Raw genomic sequence first — 23,249 nt, 5'->3', positions numbered from 1 at the left:
TATTATGAATTTATTCTTACACAATTCGTTTCTAAATTGGAACTGATTACACACATATATTTAACTAAGCAATGGCATAAGACCATGAAAAAATTCAGGCACATAAGACACTTTGAATTGAAATTTACTTGTAGAAAGCACAGATTAAAACAGATCAAGAAAATTTATACGGGGTATATAATTGCATCCTTAATTTGCAAGAAGAATTTAAAAAAAAAGACATATAAAACAAAGAGGCGAAAATGGTATACGTACGTGTTATTGTAGACATCACCATGCATATATATATATATATATATATATATATATATATATATATATCTATATATATATATATATACATTAGTCTATTTTCTTTTACAATGGGGACATAAAATCGTCACCTAAAAAGATGTCAATCCATATTATTAATTTGTACATACATGTCTACTACATATATTTAATTACCCTGCAGAAATGGATTGAAAGCAAATTCCACAACCGGTGTGAGCTCATCCCAGTCCCCATAAGTAGTGAACTCCTTCACCCGGGGTCCAAAGGGGCTTGATGAAGAAGACGGAGTTTGCGATATTATAGAGCTCAGCTGGCCTACAGTACTACTCAATAATTGGTTGGCCTCACCCACATGATTCACAAATTGCTTCTTCTCATTTTGTTGATTTGTTGGAGCTTCGGAACTCATGCCGTAGTTTTCGTGACTCCCATTCATCTCTACACTACCACATGTTTTACAACTTTCATCATCGACTGGATTTGTTTTGGAAGATACTTCTCTCCAATCTGGTATGTTGTACTTTTTACAAGATGCATTTCGCTTAAGTATTCGACAAAGTGTCCAAACTTCCTGCAAAAAAACATGGAGGAAACAAAAAAACATGCACTTCATTTGTATAGAAAACTTTACTGGAATAATGCGGCCTTAGTGACTTTTCTAAAACTATGGTCCTAAAAACATTGTCGTTTTAGCTCGAAATTAGAATTTAGCAAAACAACACAAAATAATTAATGTAAACCAATTATAGGAAAAACATGACACACAACTCTATGAATTTGAAAAAAAAAAAAAAACTTCATATATATATATATATATATATATATAGGGGAGGGATTTAGAGACAACACTTTTGCCAAAACTTTTGACACTAAATCCCATCCAGTCATTTGGATGGCTCAGATTAAAAATTAAGAGGCCACACACTCTCCCTTCTCCCTTCTCACGTGTCCTCTCTCTCTCTCTCTCTCTCTCTCTCTCTCTCTCTCTCTCACACAGTCTTTCTCTGCTTTTCACAGTCTTCACAACTCAACGCCCCAAGTGAAAATCAATTTCTCTCCATCTTAGCCCGAAGCCCCAAATGTAAATGAATGTAAACCCCTTAATCTTTCAACTAGGGCTGGTATATGACTCCATTCATATGTTGAAAATATGATTTTTCACCCACCCTTTACTCCTGTATACCCGGTCCCCCTTTCTCTCTGAAATTCCATTATTCAGGACAACATTAAAATCCTTACCTTGCTATTCTTCTTTGATTTTTTTTTTTTTTGGAAAAACTATCCAACGAAACATCTGTTCAGCAAAATAACTGGTAGAAGATGAATTAATTTAAAAAGTTGGTTCACAACAATTGATTTTTTAATTCACCATTGAAGGTTGGGAGCAATAGGTCATTGTCATCTGATACTTGTATTGTTCGTAATAATAACGTAATTTGAAATCTGATTGCATGGTTTGCCATTCAATTTCAAGTGGGTTAAACTTAATCTAACAAAATTGTTGCTGAAAGTTCGATTTTAATCAACAGAAAACGATCTGCGTCACTGTTCAAAATGGGTATCTACGATTTTGTGGAAAATATTTTTGAGAAGAGGAGAGAGAATATCGGAAGAGAGGGAGAGAGGGCCACTGGAGATGGGTCGCCGCTGATGAAATCGCCGAAGTGGGGAGGGGGGAGTCTGCTTGTCGTGGGTTTTGAGGGCGCTGATGAGATCGCCGGAGTGGGGAGGGGGGAGTCTGCTGGTCGTGGGTTTTGAGGGGGGCGGGGGGGGGTGTGGACACGTGAGAAGGGGGAAGAGAGAGAGAGAGTGTGGCATTTTAATTTTTCATCTGAGCCATTCAAATGAATGGTTGGGATCTAGTGTCAAAAGTTTTGGCAAAAATGTTGTCCCTAGATCCCTCCCCATATATATATATATATATATATATATATATATACAGTCCGGATCTCCTAAGGGATCCCTCACGTCCTTACCGTGCGGGACTCCCTTTTCCCGATCGAATTGCAACGATCTGAGCCGCTCAAAGTGATCAGAACGTGATTTTAAGGGTACCCACGAGAAATCAGCAAGAAAAATGATCGGGAAGGGCTTGATCCGAACAGTTTTTTATTGAACAGTTCAGTAAAAACTTTTCGGATCAAGCCTTTTCCGATCATTTTTTTTGCTGATTTCTCGCGATTACCCTTAAAATCACGTTCTGCACACTTTGAGCAGCTTGGATCGTCGCAATTTGATTGGGAAAGGGGAGTCCCGCACGGTAAGACCGTGCGGGATCCCTCATTGGATCCTAAGTGTGTGTGTGTGTGTGTATATATATATATATTAGTCCGGTTCCCTTAAGGGATCCCGCACGGGCTTACCGTGCGGGACTCCCATTTTCTGATAGAATTGAGACAATCCAAGCCGCTCAAAGTGATCAGAACGTGATTTTAAGGGTACCCGCGAGAAATCAGCAAAAAAAATGATCGGGAAGGGCTTGATCAGAGCAGTTTTTTATTGAACGGTTTAGTAAAAACTGCTTGGATCAAGCCCTTCCTGATCATTTTTTTTGCTGATTTCTTACAGGTACCCTTTAAATCACGTTCTGAACACATTGAGCGGCTCGAATCGTCGCAATTTGATCGGAAAAGGGGAGGTCCGCACGGTAGACTGGTAAGGGATCCCTCACTGGATCCGTGGTGTGTGTGTGTGTATATATATATATGTACAAAGATGCTTTTTAATGGTACCATAATGTTAGTGTGCACATCATAACAATAGAAAGGTGTTATGTTTTAAAATTAGAGTTTCAAATTAAGCTCTCTACATTTCTACAAAAATCAAGAAGTTTGGATAGAACAATGTCTTACAGCTTCTTGATCAACGATGTTTTTAACATGGATACGTTTGGTAATGATCTTATGATGATCATGATCATGATAATCAGGAAGACGATATTCATGCATCATCCAATCCGTCTTTGTGCCCTTCCCAGCTTTCCCGCGATAGTATACCAATGATTTCTTGAGTCCAATGCATTCATGGCCTTCTCCTTCTTGGACATGATCGGTAGAATATATTGGTCTGTCAATCCCAGTTGCCTTCCAAAACCCGGACCCAGTGACTCTATTAGGTCTTACACTATTTTTGTATTTTTTCCCTCGTTTGCAAAAGAAGTAGCACTCCTTGTCTCCAGCTTTACCACCCTCTGAAGGCATATGCACTAGAAGGAATTCAACACCATTACAACTTAGAGAGAGAGAGAGAGAGAGAGAGAGAGAGAGAGAGAGAGAGCATGAGCTTTAAGCGAAGAAAATACAAGACTAAAAAAGTGCGGTGTTTTTCTTTCCCGTTAGGATTGTAAGGGCTTTATTAATTCTTTCCCAAGATTTGATGTTTGTGTAGTTATTCTTTTGATCAGCTGTAATGAATAAGTTAGAAATGTTATGTTGGATAGATTTTCAACAGAAATTATAGATACAATGGAAATGAAGCTCTTCTCAATTTTTTTTGTGTCATAATTTATTGACAATGGGTGGGTACTTTTCGTACAAAGCTTAATTAATTAATTAAATTAATTCTTCTAGTTAATTTGTTGCTTAATCTCCTTATGCATGGGTTGAGAACTGGGATCAGGTTTCCTTTTGATTATGTACCTATATATTACGATAACTATATATATGAGGGGTATATCGCCGAAGCATCAATTGATGCAAATACTAAATAGGACTAGCTAGCGATCTATAATCATAACACATGCATGCACCTGCAGTATAATTAAAATGGTTTGAAGCTAATTAAAGTGATCATGGTAAACCCTAAATCTTGTGATTTGAAATCAACAATCCTTAAAAACGCCATCACTTGTGCTAATTATAGTAACTTATATTGCAGTGATCCAAACCCTAATCAACATGTTTTCGGTGAAAAATAAAAATAAAAAAGGAACAAATTAATAAGTAGCCGAAGATTAGACCTTAGGGTTTGGCACAATGGTCGTAGTGCTAGAACGTCCTTTCAAGTGTGAAGTCTAGACTTGGACTCCTATGAATAGGAGGTTAATATGCTCTCTTAATAATTTACTGTAACAAACACACATACATACGTACGTACTAACATCCTATTATTGTCTGACATTTAAAAAAAGAAAGTAGCCCGGGCAAGAGTCGATTGAAACATACTTGGAAGATCCCAAGGGTCGTATTTGTAGATATCAACCTGGTTGATGAGTTGGATACGCAAGGGCTTTTTCTCGATCATGCGACGAAGATAAAACCCCACAAGTTCTTCATCAGTCGGATGGAAACGGAACCCTGGAAGTACTGGAACATCAACATCATCATCATCATCGTTCTTATAATTAGTAGCTGATCCCATGCTACTGATCATCTTCTCAACTTCCATTGCCCCCTTTCTCACTCTCTACTTAGGCAGTCCTGGATATTACACAGAGAGAGAGAGAGAGAGAGAGAGAGAGAGAGAGAGGATCCGGGTCTAGTCGTGAATGAGAGAGAGAGAGAGAGAGAGAGAGGATCCGGGTCTAGTCGTGAATGACCGTTGGCTCTCATTCGGTCAAGTCGCACCTGGTTAAATTCTCTATCATGTGTGTATATTAATTGACTTTTCCTGTATGCATCCAGCAAGTAATGTTTTGAACAAGTCTTTTAAGAAAGAGGTTCAAATATTAACTGTGAACTTCTAAGTCAAAAATGCTAAAAAAATCAAAAAAATATCACAGATCCTATTGTTTGTTTTTTGTTTTTGTAGGCAATAAGAGTTTTATTAAGAACACTTGACAAAAAGTACATCAAGTAGGGGAGAGAGAAGGAGGGAAATCCAACGTACCAAGGGTTGGATAAAAAAATAAAAAAGATGGGTCGAAGCTCACCAACACCCATAGGATCACGCCCCAATAAATAAAGTCCTAGAAATCACATGGCTGGGTAGATGGCGGTGGGGCTGGTTTGCGATGGTGAGTTGGAGTGTAGGTGGCTGGTAGTGGTTTGGGATGGTGGAGGCGGTTGTGATGTGGTGGCGACAGGGTGTGATTGTTTTTGGTGACTGGATTTGTTTTGTTTTGGGCTTAGGATTTGTTTTAATTGGCACCACCATCCAATTGATTCTATTGTTATTTTTATCATATATTTGCGTATGTAGTAAGATATGATTCTATCACTTTTGAGTGTAGATTTTTAAATACTAGTATAAAACTAATCTCGAACATTCTTCATCTAAGAAGTGGTGTAAGCCGGTGACAAATTAATTAAGCGCATGGTTTAATTTGTTGACCAAATTGAGGGAGGGAGGGAAGGAGAAATTAACTAGAAGTTTGGACTCCAAACATTGGTCCGGACCGTGGTGCATTCCTCACGAGACCATCGAGAGTAATAATCATTATATATGCAGAAGAGGACGAAAATGTCAAAGTGATGGGGCGTTGTTGACTTTTGGACCCAACTAGGCTTGACCCTGTCTTTGCATTCAGAGTTACTAGTAACCTTTTGTTTTTCCACGGCCCGGGTTCATGCCAGTATACCTTAACTAATCATTTTTTTCCGTACAGGCCATTCACGCGAGAATTGATAGGGACTTCACAAAAAATTACTTTGTTGCGGTCTAACTTCAAGAATCATGGTTTCTCAAAACGAAAAAGGGGTATGAAAATTCCTGGATTCATTCTTTCCCGAAAATTCGCGTATAGTAAATGGCCGGTCGGTTTGACGAAATGATGATCAGTAGCTCTATCTCCCTTGCCATAAAGTAATTATGGTAATTTTCAATGTGTGACTAAAAGGTGATTTTGTGTTCTTCATTTTCAAGTCTAAAAGGGTGAGTGTGCTCTAACCTACATGACAATTATATATGGAGTAGTACAGTAAAAAGCTAGGTAGCTAGCTTGGTCATACACGCACGAGGACGGACGAGTTAATTGACTTGCTTCCAACTGCCATTTTTTTCAATTCCATTTCTTATGGCGCCGGGCAATTAAGTTGACAAATTATGCCAAGATTTTCGTATATAGTATCATCTTTTCATGCATTTTGGTCCCATATTCTCGATCGGTCGTACAACATATATATATATATATATATATATAAATATATCTTGCAATACTACTGTAGTGTAGTAGCTAGGCGTATTTGCTACTCCAAATTAAACTATCTACCTACCCCGGCCATGAGATTCAGTCAAATTAAAGTCGCTAGTCTCGATCGGTCGTAGATTGTTATTTTTTTAGTGAGTTTCTTATTGGGATGATTTCTGGTCAAGAAACGTGACTACTCCTCTTCACCTAACACATATATATATTTTGAATATTTTTTAAAGTCCATTTACGTACATGCAAAAAGAAACTTTTCCTTACAGTCGAAAATTCAATCATCTTACTAAAGTTATAGGATTGATCTCCAGCTGTGGTAAGTTAATTGGAAGCAACTAATTAATACTTCCTCCGTTCCTAAATAAGTGTCCGACGCGCAAAATTAGGCCTTCAAAAAAGCATTTGTTTGGTTAAAAAAATTATTATTTTTTCACAAATCAATAGATAGCAATGAGTTCTATTATATTGTGAAAAAAATCAAAATTTTTTAATAAAAAATAAGCATGTTTAATTTGTAAAGCTTAATTTTGCGCGCCGGACACTTATTTAGGGACAGAGAGAATATGAATTTTAACCCCCTTTATAAGGATCAATTTCAATTTGTGGTGGACCCTCTTGTTTTACCTTTATAAAAAGTTTGTATCGAAAGCATTTTCACGGATAAATCGCTCGAACAACTCTCTTGACTATAAACCATGCACCAAATTCTTCCGGTAGACCTTATTGTAAGGCGAAATTAAGGACTAGCCTTATCATGTAACAGTAATTTTGAAGGCCAAGAACCCAAAGGGGTAGCTTGAGTGGCAATGTAATATCGATGATCAGCTATAGTTCTAAACTTAACAACATCTAGAGGTACGTCAGGCCGCAAGAGATAAATCACTTTTTTACTTCCTTATCCTGGCGTAGATGTTCTGCCTTTGACTGGATCAGGAAAAGAAATAGTCAAGGTACGTGTAAGCTAGCATGCACAGACACTCTTGACTGTCGAAGAAAATTGTTTTGAAGGCCAAGGCTGCAAATTGCCCGAAGATTATTCTTTATTCATTACTAGTATATAGCATTTTTTATTTTTGAAACGGCAAAAGTATATAGATTAATAAAGGAACTCGATAAAGAATAGATCGAGGGAAAGAAAAGAAGAGAGAATAAGCTAGATGGAAGCAACATGACATGCCATGAAGCTAAACAACAGCTAGCAGGAACTTCCAACAAGAAGTTGAAAAAAGCAAAAAGAAAGAAATACTACAAGATATCCGTAGAGAAACAAACAGTCTCTACTGGAGATAAGTTTCCCCAGTCATCACGTACCGTGCATAGTATAGTACTGGTTTAATGTTATTTAGGCATATCTATGTATGTAGAAGCAAAGGAAGAGATCGAGCTTGGACAATATAATATCGATCGATCACATGCAGCTGGGATTAATAAGTGATTTTAGCAAAATCAAGGGACTTCTTTCCTTCATGAACGTTTCCAAAGAAGTTGTTCAAATAATCCCCACACACGAGATCTCGATAGTGAGCTATTCCGTCGGTATCCACCAGCTGAGGCAGCGGCCCGATCTTCTGAGTTGGGAGTGGGGAGGTGAAAAGTGGAATCGAGACTCTTGATTGTCTACTTGTTGTGCGTACTCTATGCTCTGCACTCTTGTACCTTCCATTGCTTATGATCTGCATGCACAGTCACAGTTGACTAATAATCATAACGATATGCGGATATTTATTATCAACTGTATGGCTCAATGTGGTATTAACTTAGTAATCACCAAGTGCTGGCATTAGTACTGCACCAAATAAATACTACGTACCCTATGTACTCATATCTATATGTTAGAGAAATTGGCCAAATTACAACACAAACAATTTCATGCTAGACTTATGAAGCCTTATTCGATAACGTAAGGTCTATCCGCATAGTATCATGCCTCCCTACCTTTTAAATTGTGGCCCGAAAAGGAACTATACAAATATTAGAAACGGTACTGTTATTAAATAAATTAAGTAAGGTCTACCTGCAGAATATCACCGACATTGACGACTAAAGCACCAGTAATGGGTGGTATTTCCATCCACTGCGGCTCTTCGGCGCCACCCTTCTTCTGCTTTCCACTTTCTTCTTCCAGTTTAACGTACAAACCACCGATGCCGTCTTGGAGTAAAACAGTGAGGGTGCCTACATCGGAGTGGCGGCCAACTCCGATGGTGAGGTCTGGATTAGGACATGTTGGATAGAAGTTGATGTTAACCATCTTACTGCCAGTAAGTGCATTAACCAAATCTACTATTGACTCATCTGATATTACTCCGAAAGCCCCAATTAACACCTCCAGTATTTTCTTCACCATCTCTGACGCTGTCTTCAAATACTCAAGCGCAACTTCCCTACAATGATATATGCAAATAATTTAACTAAGAGTTGAGTACGTTGAACTTGATGATAGTAACAATCGATATTGATCTTGCCAGCCTAGAACCATGCAAGCAAGTATTGGAGATCGATATTGTTCTTGCACAGGCCCACAATAATCAAGAAATTTCCTACAGAATCATGGATTTATTTTTTATTTTTTATTATAGAATTATTAGAAGAAAAGTCCAATCGATCGAAGAATTACACGTGTGTGTGTGTAAATATACTATACGAATAAAAAAAAGTGTGATTAAGCTTACTTGAAGTGATTAGGCCAATAGTTAAGAGCATCTCCATCAGTGGTGTAGGTCATGCTAACGAAGTCCTTCCACTCCAAGGCCTTCTCTTTATCAGGCACAAAGCTCGTCCCATATTTCACAAACGGGCTCGGACTCACTTCTTTACGGTAAACCGCCTTCTTCTCGGGGGGCTGCTCGAAGAACCGGTGGGCCGATTCCTTAAGTGACTCCAGCAACTCAACTGGGACACCGTGGTTCACCACTTGGAAAAACCCAAAGCTCTCCGCGGCCTTAACTATGGCCTCGGCCACTTGATCGTGGCTAGGCCCATCAAGCAAGGATATATCGATGGGTGTATGGAGTTGTTGATCAATAATACTCGGTGAATTGGAGATCTTTTCAGGAATTCGCTCATTTGGTGGTTGGATATATTGATCGGGCACCTTCGATAGCCCTGAGTCCACCAGACCTTTGACACCGTTACCATCTCGGACCACAAAATTGAACAGTGAGTCCTCCTGCTCAAAACAAGATGCCATTTTTCGTGATATAACTTCCCTTCTTTTAATTGGACCCCAACGTAGGATATTTATAAGATCAACACGACCTGTGAGCAGTGGCCACGAAAATTAAACAGGACAAGACAAATACAGGTTAACTCGCAATACCCGACAAGAACACGGATAATCATTAATCACGTTTAAATAAATGAATATAATAAATCATATCGTGATATTGAGATTGAGATTTGATTGTAATTAGTATTAGAATAAATAGATATAATAAAAAAAATCGTGATCTTGAGATTTTGATTTGATTGTAATTTGGAGGATTTTCTTTCATAGTTAATTAGTATGATTTCATTCCATAATTAGGCTTCCTCTCCTATATAAATACTAAATAGAGGGCTCATTATAAGGTTTCATATATTAAATTCAATAAAACTTATCTTCATATTAGAATGGTTTTCTTCCATAGTTAATTGGTATGATTTCCTACTTTAGGCTCCCTCTCCTCCATAAATAGAGAAGCTCATTGTATAGTGAGATCGAATTCAATAAAATATTTCTTCTCTCCTTTTTAACATGGTATCAGAGCCCTGTGGATATTCGCTCCTGGCGGGCGGCCTAAGCCTCGCTGCCGTCTGCCGGACGCTTAGTTATTTTGTCAATCTCTTTCACACTTTCCAGTTGCCTGCACCCACTATGCTTCTTCTCCACCAGTGCTCGCGGGTTTTCAATTACTGACTTCTTTGTTTTTCGATTTTCCTTGGTTTCTCCAAGTTTCTGGCTACTTCTAATTTCTTGGCTTGGCTTGGCTGCTCCTGATTTCTTTTGGCTTGGCTTGGTTACTTTTGGTATCTCTGGGCTTTTTCAAATTCAAGTTGATAGACTTATTTGAGTTTGAGGGGGATGTTAGAATAAATGGATATAATAAATAATATCGAGATTGAGATTTGATTGTAATTATGATGATTTTCTTTCATAGTTAATTGGTGTGATTTCTTTCCTTAATTAGGCTCCCTCTCTTCTATAAATAGAGGAGCTCATTGTATAGTGTGATCAAATTCAATAAAATATTTCTTCTCTCCTTTTTAACAAATCATTTAATTTTTTGTGTCAAATCGTTAACCCGAAATGGCATGACACAACACGATGTCAACTTGCATAGAAAAACATGGATGTAGTATATATGGAAAGGCAAGACAAGAATATTATTACACCAACTACCAACCACCACATAATTTTTTCCAAGATGAAAACCAATTAAATATTAAATTTCCTAATCACGTTGTTTCCATGCTGACCAGAGAGCTCGAGCAAGACCCTACAAAAGTAAAAGTAATTCATGTTGAAACTTATATCTAGTTGCGGCTTAAAGCATTTTTAAATGTCGTGATTTGGTTATTGTTTTTTTTTTTCTAAGCAACTGATTTGGTTATTGTTGGCTAACATATAGTAACTCCTAGCCTTTGCTGATCAAAAAAAAAAAAAAAAACTCCTAGTCTTTAAGACAAATCTCAGTCAAGCTACGGGAGGAGATCTTATCCGTGATTCTTATGGGACCTGAATTATTTGCTTCCACCGCTCTTTGAGGCCAATGCATAGCTTGGAGGCAGAGCTGTGGGCTGTTAGGGATGGCTTGCAATTGGCCATCAACAATCAGTTTGCTTCTATTTGCGTGGAGATGGATGCTTTGGCAGCCATCCAATTCATTATGGGACCGACTCAACCGCAGCACAGCCTGAGTAATATTATCCATGATTGCAGGTACTTGATGAGGCAGGTGGGAGTGGAAATGATTGATCATGTTTACCGCGATGGAAACAAGTATGCGGACTTATTAGCTAATATGGATTTCAATGATGGCTTAGACTGTCATATTTTCGATGTTGCTCTAGATTGTATTATTTCGCATCTTTGCGATGACCGAAATGGGGTCGAGTACCCTAGACTATTGTATGACTCTAAATTAGTTTATGTTATGTTTCTGGTTTACCAAAAAAAAACTCCTAGTCTTTGTTTTAGTATGAATATGAAGAAAACGTGCGTTGAAAGGAGGGAAGAAATGGGAAATAAGCAAAGAGGAAATAAGTGGTGTTAATTCTGAAGTGGGTTAGGTCAGTTGGGTTTAATTTTGAAGTGGTGTTAATTTGACTTGCTGGCCCCGTTGATCAATTCAAAAGCTTTGAGCGAGTAAACTTGTTTACACCCGTTTTTGGCACCAAATCTTGAGCTAGCGCTGGAGGGCCATTTAATTGAAATTCGATTAAATTGGGCCATGAATTAAGAGTTTAATAAGCTAAAAATTAATGGGCTATGTATCAAAAAGCCCAATTAATTTCTGTTTGACTGGGATATGAGACTTGGCCTTTTTGAGCTTAATTATTCGGATGAAATTCTAAGAGGCCCATAGCTCATGGAAAATAATTGAGGTTCTGGAAGGATCTTTAAGGGTAAAACATATAATAACGCTATCTAATTTAATTAGATGGGCCATTATCCATGATCACCATGAAATAAGGAAGTGGATTGACAGTTTCTTAGAAGTGTAAGGCTATTTGACTAGGTCAAAGGATTTGTGTTTTTCTGATGGCCATGAAAAAAAAGAGCATGAGGTGACCCATTATCCTTGATAACTTCTAATAAACCACCCATGATCTCAATTAACTGCTACAACGTGCATGGGGCATGGGACACTTGTCCAATTCGAAAGAAGCAGTTGATTTCCGAAGCTCAGCAAAACAGTGGAAACCCTTGCCTATAAATATTAGAATTCAAGAAGGAAAAAGGGTCCACACACCAATCAAGCTCAACGCTTAAACCAAAGCCTTCCCAGCGAAGCAATATCTCATTTCTCTCCCATTTCTATCTCTCTTGTATCCCAACTTTATTATTACTACATAATAAAGTTATTCATATCTTTCTTGTATCCCCAACTTTATTATTACGATATAATAAAGTTATTCTACGATGTTCTCTATTTTTTCTCACACGGTTGGGAAATTATAAGTCCACTATCGTTGTGGCAAAACCACGAACCTCTTTGTGGCCTCACCCTTTGGGTCACACGCAGTCGCATTACATACGAAGTCAGATCGAGGCGCACTCACGCCTTCCATACGTTGGACGACGACAAGTCCTGGCATGCTCGCACTCACACTGCACACTCGCCATTGGATTTTCCGCTCACGCCTACCCGGCGGAAAAGTGGGAAACAAAACCCGAAATTTTGGCACTCATTAGTACTTGAAAATTAACATGATTTTACCTGTTTGTCTGAATTCTCTTCCCTTTGCTTTTTGTTGGGAAAATGTAATCCAACCGGCAAATTTCAGTGAATAATTCCATTATCGACAAACTGATATTACAGATTGCAGTTTCGTTCCATTTCTGTTTTGTAATCTGTAATATAAGTTAATCGTTTAGTTCAATCGCCAAGGCGGTCTTCGGCGATGTTCTGATTTCTGTGGTTCTAGTCGTTCGCATTTGCTACCTCCAACACCCTCGGTGAGATGGTGTACGTGTTCTAGCTAACAACACTAACCTTCGCCAGGAAAAAAAAGGAAAAGAAAAAACACTTTCTTATATAGAGGGCTAGGTGTATAATATACTAATATAGGAATAGGAGTTTGGGAGAATAGGGAACGATGAAAAAGAAATTGGTTATGAATAAGGAATTAGTGTTGACGAAAAGGATTATCAGTTATCCCCTTCTGCTTGGTGGTATATATAGGTTTAAACATTGATAAAATTAGATAATTATCAAAACGGTAATTAAGTAGGAGTATTGCTGTTCACTGACAATAATTGTTTTTTTTTTTTTTCACGGACTGACAATAATTAGCTTAAAGATCAAATCATTCACTTTCACTGATGTAACTTGTGAAGTGTCGGGGTTCGATTTGTCGGGACCTTGGCCTGGGTTAGGGTTCTCCTTCCGTAGGTTCATTCTCCTGCTCCTGGACCTGCAACATGTCACTAGGGCTGGAGTAGCCCAGTGACCCTCCGACGATCAAGTCAGATCTCAGGGAAGAATATATGTCTAGGGTTGGAGTAGAATGGCATACCTCTCCAAGATGAGTATCCCTTTTCTTTTATAGACCTAGGTTTACTTGCCCTCCAAGCTAGCGCGTGGAAGATACGCTCGGGTAACCGCCTCGGGTGACGTCATATGTGACGACAGGAGCGAAGCGGTTACGGAGCACATGATCAAATCTGACCATAATGATTGCTTTTGCCTACGTATCTTCTTTTGATCCGTTTTGGCATAACAGACTTTCCTTGCGCGAGCTCTGTGCGAACGTCTAGACCTCGGTTCCCTGCGTCTGGCACGGTCACCGGGCTCGTGACCGAAGCCACCACATGAAGAATATATTTTTCCACCGAAGTAATTTCTAGGGTAATTTATACCAACCTCCCGGCCATGAGGATTCTGAACCTTTTGATTTTTAACACCGGCCTCCCTTGAATGAGATAACTTAGCTCAGTTTGATTCACTTCGGTAGTCTTCCGTTAGATTTGTGAATCCACCTTCGGATATGTGGATGTACGAATTGATAAGGTGAATTAAGCGAGATTGACTCAGGAGGCTGAAGAGATATAGCTCCAATACCCTATTAGATTTTTTGAGAAATTCAACCTAAAATCAATTGATCAGTAACCTCTAAATTAGATTAACCAAACTTGAGTGACTTAAGAGACCGATGCCTGATACAAATTAAACCTCGACGAAAAGCACATTTACACGCGAGAGGGTGCAAAATTGATGCTCTTTCTTTCTTTTTTTGTTCGGAGTTTTGCAATGGAGTTACATATTGAATACTTTATACTGAATTAAATAAAATTCTTGGTTTGTAATTTTACCAAAAAAAAAAATGATAAACATCGTATAAAAATTGACAACAAAGATTTTTGAATAAAAATTGAGAATTTGTGATCAGTTGCAGTCAAACAAATATATGGCCCCTCTCCTTACTTTATCTGTGACCCTCTTGTCCTCTTCCCCACATGGGCCACATCTAACCCTACCGAGTTTACTCAGTATTCTCCTTTTTTTGGTCAAGAAAAAAAGAGAGGAGAATACTCAGGAGTAAGCAGCAGCGTCGCGGATCAAAAAAAAAAAAAAAACCAGCAGCGTCCACCTCTCTCTGTGTGTTAAAAGGAAAACAATTTCAGTGCAGAGTAGATACCACGTGGTGCCCACTCGCGCATCCAAGCCCTCCATTTCATTTTTGAACGGCTTAGATTTGGAAAGAGAAAAAGAGAGAGAAAGTGTTGGGATGAGAGGAGAGAGAGGGTTTCAATCTGAACAGTCCAAAAGTGTTCGGACGGCTCGGATCCGCCGAACGAATACCACGTGAGATATACCCACTTAGCATTGAAAAATCTCTCTAAAGACAAACAGAGCACGCGTATCTCTCTATTATGTATAAATATAACTATTTGGTTCAGAAAATGTTTTTTGTTTTGGGAAAATTTCAAAAAAACACCTGAACTTTCTGCCAACTCTCAAAAAAACACCTGAATTTTAACTATTAACAAAAAAGCACTTGGACTTTCAATTCAGTTAACAAATACACACCTGCCGTCTCATTCTGACATACACCTAACGAAAGGAACTAAACGGTAGACTTAACCCTCATCTATTTGCAGAGAAACAAACACTAGCAAAAAAAAAATACAATTTGGAAAGAAAAAGTACCTTTTCCCCTAACATGGACCCAATTTGGAGGGAACTAAATCCGAAATCTAAAGCTATGTTAATAAGAGGAGTCTCATTTGCTCTAAACTTTGGTTTAGAAGACGTAGAAAGAGGTGCTCTTGCCATTGCTTGGATCAAGGATGGTGTGGGTCTTGAGAAACAACAATCGAGGACCACCAACATATGATATGTACACGAAAACCTATATTTTTGTTTCTATTTATGCGGTGGTTTTTGATTAAGTGGTAGAGTGCATTTATTTAAATAAAAAAGACAAGTTTTTTTTTGGATTGTTTAAGATTAGTGCATTTCTCCATTGTTTAACACTTTAACGGTTGATAACATTAGTTTAGGCAGGACCCACCAACTGATTGAGTGATTGTTTATTGTTTCCTTATGCACCATTAGCACAATATCTTCTTTGTTTATTGCTAAAAAATGAGTTGTTTAATGAGTGCATTAAAATATATATGCAAATTATGGCACTGGGCACTTCAGTATTAAAATGCATCATAGAGGAGATTTTGGGGGTACAATAAGCCAAACCTATATTGAGGGAAGTGTCAGTACTTTTGATTACTGTCATGGTGATGAATTGTCAATGCTTGAATTGTCTACCATGGGCAAGGAGTTGGAATATGGTTTTGATAGCAGGTTTTACCATAAGCTTAATGGGCAATTTGTTCTACTGCAAACAGATAAAAAGATAATGAATTTGGCTTATGTTGTGGATGCAATGAGGGTTGTTCATATTTATATGGAAAATGCAATAGTTGTAGGCACCCAAGCAAGTCAAATTTGCTCAAATACCCTTAAGCCTACCATTGGTAAGGATGTGGTTACTGAGGATGATTATAGTGATGAGTATGATCCTAACTCATCTTCCTCTGAAGATGACTCAGATGTTGTCATCAATGACAGTGATTACAACTTAATTGATGATGACAATGAATTTGAAGCAAATGTAGACAAAGATATAAAATTTGTAGAGTTGACTGACAAGGCTGAAATTGACCAAAGTTATGCATACAAAAATTGGCCAACATAGATGGTGATTGTGATGGTGGGTCATCTAGTGAGTTGAGTAATGGTGAGACCTCATGTGATGAACAGGTTGGACCATCTAAGAAGGTCAACTACAATGTGTTCAATGAAAAAATTGACATATGGAATCCATAGTTTACTATAGGTATGGAGTTTAAGACTCATGCATTGTTTAGGGATGCTGTCAAACAACATACTATCAAGTGTGGGAAAGTAATCAAATTCTTGAAGAGTGATAGATTAAAAGTGAGAGCAGTGTGCAAGAGTTCCAAGAAATAAGGGAGTGATAAATCAAAAGGTTGTCCATGGCTTATCTATGTTGCCCATGTGGATGCAGATAATGTTTTTAGAGTAAAAACGTTGAAGGACCAGCATACTTGTACTAGGATTTACCATGTGTCATGGGTGAGTACAATAATACTTATAAAAATAAGATTAGATCTAACCTCATATGGCCTTGCAAATCACTGGTTCAAACCATAAAGAAATAGTGAACCTACAAAGTGAGTTTGACTATGGTGTATAGAACTAGACAAAGGGCATAAAGGGGACAACAAATGAACAATTTAGGATGTTGTATGCCTATGCAGAAGAGATAATGAAAACCAATCCTAGCACAAGAGTGATTATCAAAGCAAAGCCTATGGTTGGAGCTGAAAATAAGAACAAGTTCAAAATGATGTACATTTGTTGGGGGCCTCTGAAGTAGGGTTTATTGGAGGGTTGTAGACCTGTGATTGGTGTTGATAGCTACTATCTCAAAGGGCCCCATGGAGGCATTTTACTGATAGCTGTGGGGATTGATGCAAACAATCGTATATATCCCTTTGCATATGCAGTGGTGGAAAAGGAAAAGAGGAAAACATGGCAGTGGTTCCTTGAATTGATTGGGGAAGACCTTGATATTGTCAACTCATATGGATGGACTTTTATGAGTGATAGACAGAAAGGACTGATTGATGCAGTTAGTGCTCTTTTCCCAATTCCCTACACCGATTTTGTGTAAGACACTTATACAACAACTTCAAGGGTGATTTCAAAGGTTTGGTCTTAAAGGACATCTTATGGAAGGCTGCTAGAGCAACCAATGTCCTTGCCTTAAAAAATGCTATGGAGGAGATGAACAAAACTGACCCAAAGGCATACAAATGGTTGTCTGAAAGGCCACCCATTAACTAGAGTAGATCCCATTTCAGCACTTTTCCCAAATGCAACATTTTGTTGAACAATTTGTATGAGAGTTTCAATTCAGCCATTCTAATTGTTAGAGACCAGTCTATAGTATCCATGCTTAAGACCATTAGGAATATTATTATGGCAATGGTGGTCAAGAGGATGGATGCAATGGAGAAGTGTAAGGGAGACATTTGTCCCAAAATATACAAGATAGTGGAAAAACTTAAAGATCATGTAGGTGAGTGGATTACAACATATACAGGAATGGCAAGTATGAGATCAATAATCTCTATGCACAGTTCAAGGTTGATTTGGGGACAAAATATGTGGGTGTAGGAAATGGGAATTTGTGTGGCATACCATATATCCATACAGTGGCAGCCTACAGCCATTTTGATGAGGACCCACTTGATCATGTCCACATATGTTACAAGAAAGAGACCTATTTAAAGACCTATAGGAATATATTATCTCCTATAAATGGCAAAGAACTATGGACTACAACCATTACCCAAGAGCTACTCCTACCAAATGTGTGCAGGAGGGCTGGTAGGCTAAAAAAGGCCAGAAGAAGAGAGCCTGAGAAACAAGCAACTGCAAATCCAGATCCTACTAGGTTGGGTAGAAAGGGAACCAAGATGACATGCAGTATTTGTGGTGTCCAAGGGCATAATAAGAGGGGCTGCAAGAAGGTTAGTTGAGTTGTCATCATATGCTTAAGTTCCATTATTGTTGTAGTTAATTCTTTGCCTACTTGTTTACTTTTTAAAATACCATTGTGTAGGCACCAGTTGTGGACACCAATGCTGATGAGACCACACCAGTGCAATGACCAGTGGAAGGTAGCAATGGACCTGCGACGAAGGTTAGTGGGGGTACAAAGAAAGAACCTACAAAGAGGGTTGTGGACACCAATTCAATATGAGACAAGCCCACAACAGTTCATTTCATTTTCATTATATGTCATCATAATTTCATTTTCATTATATGTCATCATATATCCATTTTCAAGTTGGGACCACACCAGTCCAAAGACCATTCGGGGCCAGAAATGGACTTGAAACCTCAATAGTGGTGAGACAAATTTCATTTTGCAAATTATGTCATGATGTTCATACCATGTATTTTAAGGTTGGCCTTTCAACTTTCAGGTTGGCTACAACTATGATGGGCCTAGTGGGATAAAGTCTCGAACAAAGTTACCTATGAGAAAGCAGATGAAGGTGGTTGAGAAAATGCCAGCTCAAGTGGTTGAGATAAGGTCAAAAAGTGCTTAAGCTAGGGCCAACTCAGTCTTCAATAACAACACAACTGCAAGGCAAGGGCAAGAGGGTGCAGAACATGATCATGTGGCAAGAGATGCAGTGAACAAGACCTTTGTGTTCTTTTTGTGCAAGGGCTGCTATTTTTTTGAAATGTAGTTAAGTTATGAGAACAAGAATTTTGTGATGTTTTTTTGTTGAACTTTTATCTTGGACAAGCTATGTGAACAAGTGAAGTGCTAGTTTTTTTGTGAACTAAGGAATTTGGATAGCAACCGTTTGAAGTCCATTTTTTGTTGGTTGGCTTATGTGAACAAGTCAAGTGCTTTGTCTGCTTTTGAGCCTTGTGTAAGTGAACAACTTTTGAACCTTGTATAATGAACAAGACAAGTTTTATGTTTGCGCCAATTTTTTCTACCGCTATTTTTGCACCAGTTTATTCTACAGTTTTTTTTTCCTGCTGTTTTTGCACTTTTTTTTTGTTGTTGTTTTGTCTCGGTTTTTTGCCACTGTTTTTTCTACTGTTTTTTTTTTTTTTGCTACTTTTTTGCTAGTCTGGTGTTCTATTGTTATTATTTTTTTGCTGGTGTTTGGTTCTCTGCAAATGGATGAGGGTTAAGCCTACCATTTAGTTCCTTCCGTTAGGTGTATGACAAAATGAGACGGTAGGTGTGTATTTGTTAACGGAACTGAAAGTCCAGGTGCTTTTTTGTTAATAGTTGAAGTCCATGTATTTTTTTGAGAGTTGGCTGAAAATTCAGGTGTTTTTTTGAAATTTTTCCTTTCGTTTTTTTTAAAGTATCAACGTTTGTTCTCAAATGTATTTGACGCTTTAAAAAAATAGGGCCATACATATAAAAACTCATTCCGTTACTAGTTTTTTTTTATTTTTTGAAACGTAGGGCGATAAAAAATGTACCACACGCAATCAATTTTTTTTTTAAGCAAACAGCTTCTCCACTTTCGGGGGTGGGGAGAGAGAGAATGAAACGGTCCACGAGGAAGAACAATTCCCAAAAAGTCATTTAAGAGACCCGCCACCTACTACTATTTGACTTTACCTGCTTTTTGATTCCAATCTTTTCAAACTAGTTCCAACTCAAAAATAACTCTTGGAAATAAAAGTTTTTTTTTTTTTTTGATCCGCTCTTGGAAATAAAAGTTGAAAAACTAGAACCGAACACAGGCACGTATTATTCCACTTCCTCCCCTATTAAATTCATTTTTTTGCGATATTTGTAGGCGCTTCGGTCATCTTACCTCAACATACTTAACGAACGCTAATGCTAACAACCGCTTATATGGCGTTCCTCAGTGTTAAATCAAATGTCAATCGAACCCACCTTTTGCAGTATGCTTTGTTTGGATTGCTTTTTGAAAAAAAATTCTCAACTCAAAAAACACTCATCACTCCTACTTCCAGTCTTTACTCACCCTTATCTTCAATCATTATTCACATTTCTCTCACTATCTCTCTCGAATTATTACATCTACTTCCAATCATTATTCTCATTTCTCTCTCCATTCATAACCCTACAAAATTTCTCAAAAATTCATCCAAACACAGCAAATGTTTGAAGAAATGTCCGGTGGTGGAGAAGAGATGTTATAAAATTAACAACCACCCCTCTAACTTTCAAAATATCATATAAATTTCCCCTTTTACTTTTCACCCTTTGTCCAAGTACCCTTGAACTTCTCTCCTTTTTTCCATGATCTCTAAACTTACTTTTACCATCATTGTCACAATTCTTCCGTTCGTTTTAACCTGAATTTTTTATTATCATTTGATATGAATTTTGTTAGTTTTATACTCCATTTGTCCCATAGTGTTGGTAATCTGTGAAAAAACGTGTAATTTTTTGACCAAAAAATAAAATACTTTCGTGCGTAAGTTTTAAATTAGTTGTTATCGAATTAAAGAACTAATTAAGATCTTTAATTTGGTGTTAAAAAATTTAAAATTATTCACTAAAGTACTTTATTTTTTTTATCCAAAAACTACTTGAATTTTCGCAGAGGACCAACAATAGGGAACCAAGTAAGTATTAAATATTTTGTACTTAAATAGTTAAATTCGTCTCAATGAGCGAAATTTAAAAAGTAAAAAATTATGACCAAAGACTTGAAAGAGAAATCCAGAAATTAAATTACAAAATATCTGGTTGTTTTAATTTTTTTGGTTTTGGTCTTTAGTAAAAAAAATTATGCTTTAAAGTGCATCGATTGTTTTTTATTCAATACCATAAGATAGACATTTAAATTTTTTTTGATGGAAAGACATTTAATTCCATACTTTAAAAATCACAGTAATGATTTGTTTGTTAGCGAATAAGGTTTGGATGGATAATGAAGAAATGTGATAAGATATACAATTGATGATATTTCTTAATTAATTTATACTCCCTCTGTCTCAATTTAATAGTTCCTTTTGAGAGTTGGTGTCATTTTTCAATTGATTATATTTTGAAATCTATAATTTTTATATAATTTTAAAAATATTGTATTATAAAACTAATCAAGATTTATCAAACAAGATCCACATTGAAAATGTGCCATTTTGATTAAAATTTTGGAGGAAAAACTAAACAAACACTAGATTTGGGTAAAAAATTGGTATAGCATTGGAGAAGACATGTCCAAATTTTCACCCAAATTTGGGTTAAAAAACGAGTAAGGTTGGAGATGCTCCTATGGTCCTATGTTACAATGAGAAGAGGGAGGAGGACAACTGGGATAAATGAGTGATATAAAATACAGTACAATATTTGGGTTGATATTGTAATAAGTGGAAAGTACGAGATGGCAATAATTTTTGGAGCATGTGTCAGAGCAAAAATTGAATAGGAGTAGTACTACATATATCTTTTGGCAGATGATTTTAGAAGCCGTTTCAGTTTGGTTTCTTTTTTCAAAAGTTTTTTTTTTTGAATTTTCAAATTCAAATATAATGAAAATAAAAAATAATTTTTTAATTTTTTTTGTACCGTATAAAAGATCTCAATGAAATCTAACAAGATTCATATTAGTAGAACAATTATTTACCTAAACACATGATTTTTGAACTTGAAATTACCTTTCTTTTCCTAAAGTTTTTTTTTGAGCTTGAAAAATTATTTACGTAAACATATGATTTTTGAACGACTACCAATAATATTGTTTTGTTTACTCCGTATTTGATCTTTAGTTAGCGCCTGTTAGTTTAATGTGGGCCCCTAATGCGAAAGAAGCTTTCTTTTTGGGTCGGACAATCCAAACTTTTACTATATGCTCGTAGTAAATAAACAAGTTTTTCATTGTTTTGGTTTTTAAGCAAGTATGAGTGATGTGCCAAACGGGCCCTCATGCAAGTATTTCAATTGAGATTTTTTTTTTGGTATAGAAACTAGAACAAAGACTACACTCTCAAATGCCACTCCTTCTCATATCCCGCCTCTGGTAGTGGAATAATGTCATCTAGCGGGATAATATGCGACATCATTTTGTCCTCTTGATCAACTTCCATGTTCGCAAGCCTAGCCTTTCGGTAACTTTGTTACCTCTCGGAGTGTGTGATTCAAAGTACATCCCGTGGCACTAGGTGTAAAAGGCATGATTGTATATTTTGAGAACTGCGTGTGACCCGTGTAAAGTGTTCAAGGCTAAAGGGTCGATATGCTCAGTATTGTGCATTTGAACACACGTGGTAGGTGATTAGCTGAGATTTTCGTAAGTTGACGCAAACATCACCCTAGCAAAAGAAAGAAATAATATGCGCACTCTGCTGTAACAATTAATAAGTTTGGTCATACGAGAGAAACCACACACGAATTAATTGACTGTATTACATTAATTAGCTTTGACTCTTTGAGGTTACTTGCAACTATTAAGCCAATCGGTAAGACATCTTCATCCGTGGTTTAACTCATGGTAATATAATCCTTCCACTCCAAGGCCTTCTCTTTTTTCTTTTTCTTTTTTTTTTCCAAGCAAAAAGATTTTATTAATCTTTAAAAAAATACAAAGATTAAACGAATCTCGGGCATACCAGGAAAAAAATCACCCAAGAACCAACCAGAAGAAGGCAAAAAACCAACAAAAACCCCACAAATAAGACCAAAAACCGCACCTTAAATACACCAACACCACTAAAACCAAAAGAGCCAAGCCCAAAGCCAAAACCTAGGATCTGCCGCAGTACTGAACTGAGACCCGGGCCACTCTTCTCGTTATCAGCTGGCGCAAAGCTCATCCCGTACAGTACTACTAATTTTATTTCTGATGGTTAAACTGTGGGCACGTCTTGTTAATTTTAACTTTATAAAAGTTTTCACTCAAAGCATTTGAAAGACTACAAATGACCAAATTAAGTCTTCCAGTACTAGATCATATCAATAATTAGGACAAATGAAGGACTATTGCCTTAACTTTTATATATGTAACGGTAATTCTGAAGGCGAAGGCTACAAATTGATTGCCCGGCCGAAGGGTTATTCTTTAATACTAGTAACACATAGAAAGGGAAATCTCAAAGTAAATATTAAGAAAAGAGACCTTGACAATTAATATCACTGGGAA

At 37.3% G+C, this 23,249-nt stretch overlaps 2 protein-coding genes across 2 annotated transcripts; both read right to left on the bottom strand.

Moving 5' to 3' along the window:
* Window positions 1-439: 439 nt before the first annotated feature.
* LOC131322570 (transcription factor JUNGBRUNNEN 1-like) lies at window positions 440-4,690 on the bottom strand. The gene is made up of 3 exons (XM_058353929.1): window positions 4,437-4,690; window positions 3,126-3,478; window positions 440-844 (listed from the first exon to the last, which is right to left on the bottom strand). Exons 1-3 carry the CDS (start codon window positions 4,657-4,659, stop codon window positions 440-442), a joined length of 981 nt encoding a protein of 326 aa, XP_058209912.1. The 5' UTR covers window positions 4,660-4,690.
* Window positions 4,691-7,515: 2,825 nt separating this feature from the next.
* LOC131321855 (scopoletin 8-hydroxylase) lies at window positions 7,516-9,564 on the bottom strand. Its single transcript, XM_058352823.1, has 3 exons — window positions 9,028-9,564; window positions 8,370-8,739; window positions 7,516-8,028 (listed from the first exon to the last, which is right to left on the bottom strand). Exons 1-3 carry the CDS (start codon window positions 9,543-9,545, stop codon window positions 7,780-7,782), a joined length of 1,137 nt encoding a protein of 378 aa, XP_058208806.1. The 5' UTR covers window positions 9,546-9,564; the 3' UTR covers window positions 7,516-7,779.
* Window positions 9,565-23,249: the final 13,685 nt, after the last annotated feature.

The sequence above is a fragment of the Rhododendron vialii genome, chromosome 4a, assembly GCF_030253575.1.
Source record: "Rhododendron vialii isolate Sample 1 chromosome 4a, ASM3025357v1".
Classification (NCBI taxonomy): Eukaryota; Viridiplantae; Streptophyta; class Magnoliopsida; order Ericales; family Ericaceae; genus Rhododendron; species Rhododendron vialii.
The sequence above is the reverse complement of the archived record's forward strand: the minus strand, read 5'-3'. Positions and strand labels throughout refer to the sequence as shown.

What these genes read in the sequence shown, in the direction of transcription:
- LOC131321855 (XM_058352823.1), bottom strand. Translation starts at nt 9,545, where the DNA reads ATGGCATCTTGTTTTGAGCAGGAGGACTCACTGTTCAATTTTGTGGTC. An exon ending in TATTGGCCTAATCACTTCAA is followed by an intron (nt 8,740 to 9,027) that starts GTAAGCTTAATC and finishes ATATCATTGTAG; the next exon opens with GGAAGTTGCGCTTGAGTATT. An exon ending in ATGTCGGTGATATTCTGCAG is followed by an intron (nt 8,029 to 8,369) that starts GTAGACCTTACT and finishes CTGTGCATGCAG; the next exon opens with ATCATAAGCAATGGAAGGTA.
- LOC131322570 (XM_058353929.1), bottom strand. Translation starts at nt 4,659, where the DNA reads ATGGAAGTTGAGAAGATGATCAGTAGCATGGGATCAGCTACTAATTAT. An exon ending in CGACCCTTGGGATCTTCCAA is followed by an intron (nt 3,479 to 4,436) that starts GTATGTTTCAAT and finishes AATTCCTTCTAG; the next exon opens with TGCATATGCCTTCAGAGGGT. An exon ending in ACATCGTTGATCAAGAAGCT is followed by an intron (nt 845 to 3,125) that starts GTAAGACATTGT and finishes GTTTTTTTGCAG; the next exon opens with GAAGTTTGGACACTTTGTCG.